Here is a 4,291-nt window from a genome sequence, read left to right as displayed (position 1 = left end):
GCCTCCTCCTCCTCCTCCCCCCCTCCCTCCGCTGGCAGAGCCTCCTGGCACCACTCTGTGTGCTGTGCTCCCGGAGCGCCGTCCCCGCTCGGTGCCTGGTGGACGACGCAGGAATCCCTCATCTGTTTCTTGGCCGCTCACAAAGGATTTGGGAGAGCTTTTCGGGACGCGGCAGGCGGGCGCTTCGTTCTGCAGACGGTTTCCGCTGCTCTCCGGCCGTGCCACAGCATGGCCTCCGGCCTTGGGTGAATGCTCCGGCAGCCATACGTCTGGCAGAGGAGCTCCCTCATGCTTGTGCTGAGCTCCTGGGGGGCTCCGTGGGGCTGATGTGCTGTATAGTCTGTCCTGCAGCAAAGATCCATACCCAGAACCTCTGAGGTCTGCTCTGGAGAGCTGTTCCGTGCCCGGAGCCCTGGGGCTGCTCAGGGAAGGGTGCCAGGCCTGGCCGCGGGTGCTGTCGATCGTCCCTGCTCTGGCAGGAGCCTGGCTGCTTTGGTACAGGGCCACGCAGCGTGGCTCGGGCCCTGCTGCTTCGGAGGAGCTCCCTGTGCCTCTGAAAAACCCCGGTGCTTTTCTGGCTGCCTTGCCCAGGGTTGGCTGATGGCCCGGGGATCTCTTGGACCAGGTCCTGCCGGGCTCGCTCGCACCTGCACCGCTCCAGGATCACAAAACGCTCCCTTCCTCCCTCGCCCGCCTGGCCCGGATCCCAGCGGAGCTGTGGCCCTGCGTCCTTCGTGGCGCTGAGCCGTGCCAGCACCGCGTGCCGGTCCTTGCCCTTTCCAGCCAGACCGAAGGAGGGCAGACGCGTGGGCAGCTCCCACCGCTCTCCAGGGACGGGCAGCACTCCGGCTGCTCTTTGCTTTCAGCGTCCCTCAGCCCAGATGCGCTCCTGGTCCCCGGCAGGGCACGGTGGGATCCCGGGAGCTGGGTAACCCCAGCACGGAGGCGATGGCGGGACCCGGTACGGAGCCAAGGGGAGGAGATGCTCAGCAGCTTGGCCCCGGCCGCACTGAGCCTGGCCAGCTCGCCCTGAGCCGGGCCAGCTGGAGGGGCTGCCGAACCGAAACCCAGCAAGGCAGCTTCCTTCCTGGCAGCGTAGCCAGCAGGAAGGGGAGCCGGCTCAAAAAGGAGCCGTCAGCAGCGGCAGAGCTGCCCGCAGCCGCCCTGGGCATCGCCCGCCGTGTTTCCTGTGAGCACAAAGGCCCCGTGGGGTCTGGGACCTGCCCTGGTAAACAAGCGGTGCTGCGGCGAGGGAGCAGCAAACCCTCCCCGGGACGCGGTGTTACCACCATGCTGGGCCGGGCTGCTTGGAAACACAACCGCCTGCTCCCGAGTTACGCCGGCGAACAGGGAAAAGGAGCTCTGGGCAGGCAGGAGAGGCCCAGGGAGGCTTTGGGAGCAGTCGGCCGCAGCTCGCAGAGCCCTGGCACGTCTCTGGCACTTGGCACATGCCACCTGAGCAGGGACGTGAGGCGTGGAGGCCGTGCTGGGTTTTTGCGGGGTTTAACTGGCTGAAAGCACTGGTCTCCTGGGTCCTCGCCTTGCCGCATGCCCTGGCCAAGGACCGTGGGGAGATGGTGCTGCCGCTTCCCCAGGAGTTGGAGCGGGACGTGTGGGGGGTCTCTGATTTGGTCCCTGCTGGGGCGCTGGCAGCGGCAGGGTTAAGGTGGCTCAGCTCCCTGCCGTGGGGTAGGTACAGGCGCTGCCTCGCCTGGACTTTGGTCCTGGCCAGTGCCCTGTGCCAAGGAAACTGGGGGCTGACTGTGGGCACGGAGCCGGCCGTGCATGGAGCTGGGGCCGGGCCTGCCCTTCCACCCTGGGGTATGCGGGTGGGAAGGCTGAGACGCGCAAGCAGGGTGCACCTCCCTGCTCTCCATGGCCCCGTGGGTGAGCAGGAGGGCTGGGCTGGGGGCCGGGGAGCCTTCCCCTGTGTCCCTGGTGCTTCCCATGGGCCGTGCCAGGGTGGGGAGGGAGCCACCCGCTCCCCACCTTGGCTCCAGTGTTTGCTTTTCCAGCTCCCAGCAGGATCCTGCTTTGAGGCATAGCCGGGCTTGTTTGGAGCTGTTTGTAAGCCGCAAAGCCTCGGACAGGCTCCTGGCACCCGTCCGCAGCTCCCTCGTGCTGGTGTAGCTCTGGCTGGCATGTTAAGAGCGATGCTGGGGAGAAGGGGCTGAGCAGACCCCTCCTGAGATCCTCAGGGTCTCTGGCTGCAGCTCCCCGAGCTATCCCGTAGGTCTGTGCGACGCCAGCCACCGTCACGGGATGTGTGGCTGGGCACCCTGTCCCCAGGGGTGCAGGGACACATCCCCTTGTACAGGGAGGCAGCAGGGGACCAGCCTGCGACCGCGGTGCTGGGCCAGGCTCCAATCTTGCCCCAGGGGCCTCTTTGCTCCCCGCTGCTCTGCCATCCCCCCCCCGTGACGGCTGTGGTGTTCCCCCCACAGATCCGGCTGCGGTGCCAGAAGGGGATCCCACCCTCGCTGCGGGGCCGAGCCTGGCAGTACCTCTCCGGGAGCAAGGTCAAGCTTGAGCAGAACATCGGCAAGTTTGCTGTGAGTGCAGCTGGGGACCTTCCTGCACCGCCGGGGAGGGGGTGCTGGTGGAGGGGGGCGGTGCTGGGATGGCTCCTGCTCCCTCCAAGGCCTGGGGTGTCTGTTAGGCTCGTTCCCGCTGTGTGGGGTTCAAGGGGGCTAGCGTCCCGGCCAGTGTGGGCTCACCCATGACCTGATGGGGCTCGTGTTTGGGGCAGAGCCAGGTCCAGCCCCGTGGCTGCTCTGTCGGTTCCCTTGGGCTCACTACGGGCCCCACGTGTCGGAGTGGGGCTGGCACCATGCCGGTGTGGGGTGTTGCTCACCCCGACCCTCTCCTCCCCAGGAACTGGATCTCCTCCCGGGGGACCCGAAGTGGCTGGACGTGATCGAGCGGGATCTCCATCGGCAGTTCCCCTTCCACGAGATGTTCGTCTCGCGTGGAGGCCACGGGTAAGTGGAGCTACTGCATGTTCGGTCCTCGGCAGCCACCGGGCTGGACCAGCACCACGGGGTGGGCACTGTTTGCCCCAGCTCACAGACCCCCGCGGTGTCCCAGCTCGCAGGGCATCCAGGCACCGGCTGAAAACACGATGGCTTCCCAGGAGCTCGGTGCGCAGGTCGCAGCCCTCAGCACCAGCTCTGACACCTGGCAGGGTGGGAATTGGCGCGGCAGGAGGGTGGAGGGAGGAGGCAGCTGGCTGCGGCCTCCATTTCACCAGGGAAATGTCGTTCCCCGTGTGTCAGGGAGCGTCTGCACCGCTATGCTTGCAGCTGGGTCCCTGCCCGGCCACGGCTCACCCTGAGCCAGCATCCCTGGGAGATGGTCGATTCCCTGTCTCGCCTCTCGGATCCAGGCAGGATGGGACCTCCGTGGGCAGAGCTTCCCGGAGCAGAGCCGTGGTTATTGTGTCCCGTAACCCTGGGTTTGTGTGGAAGAAGGATCCCAGCCAGGGACTGACTCAGGCTCGTGGGGGAAGAGTGGTGGCCAGCGGCCGGCCTGCGGTGCTGGATCACCGTGCAGTGCCAAGTAACAGTTTGGTCCGCGGGGGAAGCTGCTGGGCTGTGTCCGTGCCCTCTCTCCACCTCTCCCTCCCCGGGGTGTCTTCCGCAGGCAGCAGGACCTGTTTCGGGTGCTGAAGGCATACACTCTGTACCGCCCGGAGGAGGGCTACTGCCAGGCCCAGGCCCCCATTGCCGCCGTCCTGCTCATGCACATGCCGGCCGAGGTACGAGCACGCGGCTGGGAGGGTGGGGAGACCCAGTGGCCGGAGAGCTGGGACCAGCGGGAGGGGGTGGGTCACTTCGGGGTGGTGCTGGCGGCGGGCAGGGTGCTCGGCTCATGGCACCCGTTTACCCCAAAGCTCGGCCGGTGCAGAGAGGTGCCCTTCGCCCCAGGTGTGCTTGCCTCCTCCTGCCTGCTCCCTGGGAGGAGGGTGGGGGCTGCAGGGACGTCGCCCGGGGACACCTCCCGCTGTCCCTTGGCTTGCAGCAAGCGTTCTGGTGCCTGGTGCAGATCTGCGAGAAGTACCTCCCCGGCTACTACAGCGAGAAACTGGTGAGTGAAGGGCCCGCGGTGCCTTCAGCGGTGGCAGGGACCTGTGATGGCTCCAGGCCGAAAGCTCCCCCAGCTCCTCACCCTGGAGAAAGAAGGGAGCTTGGGGGGATCCTGGGTGCTCCCGCGGTCTCTGTGCTGTGCCATGGCCCCCAAGAGCATCCCGCAGTCAGGGGTGGGGGGCTCAGCGTAGCTTTGCTGCCGGCAT

At 67.1% G+C, this 4,291-nt stretch overlaps 1 protein-coding gene across 1 annotated transcript in view; it reads left to right on the top strand.

Moving 5' to 3' along the window:
* The window catches only part of TBC1D10A (TBC1 domain family, member 10A), a gene marked incomplete at its 3' end in the record, with an annotated part of 12,574 nt that overhangs the window by 7,377 nt on the left and 906 nt on the right, over positions 1-4,291 (top strand). The window contains exons 2-5 of the mRNA XM_009321071.1: positions 2,445-2,552; positions 2,875-2,981; positions 3,643-3,757; positions 4,021-4,086. Of these exons, the coding sequence (XP_009319346.1) occupies positions 2,445-2,552; positions 2,875-2,981; positions 3,643-3,757; positions 4,021-4,086 (396 nt within the window). The remainder of the gene's footprint in view (positions 1-2,444; positions 2,553-2,874; positions 2,982-3,642; positions 3,758-4,020; positions 4,087-4,291) is intronic.

Source organism: Pygoscelis adeliae, unplaced genomic scaffold, assembly GCF_000699105.1.
Source record: "Pygoscelis adeliae isolate BGI_AS28 unplaced genomic scaffold, ASM69910v1 Scaffold403, whole genome shotgun sequence".
NCBI classification, from domain to species: domain Eukaryota; kingdom Metazoa; phylum Chordata; class Aves; order Sphenisciformes; family Spheniscidae; genus Pygoscelis; species Pygoscelis adeliae.
The sequence above is the reverse complement of the archived record's forward strand: the minus strand, read 5'-3'. Positions and strand labels throughout refer to the sequence as shown.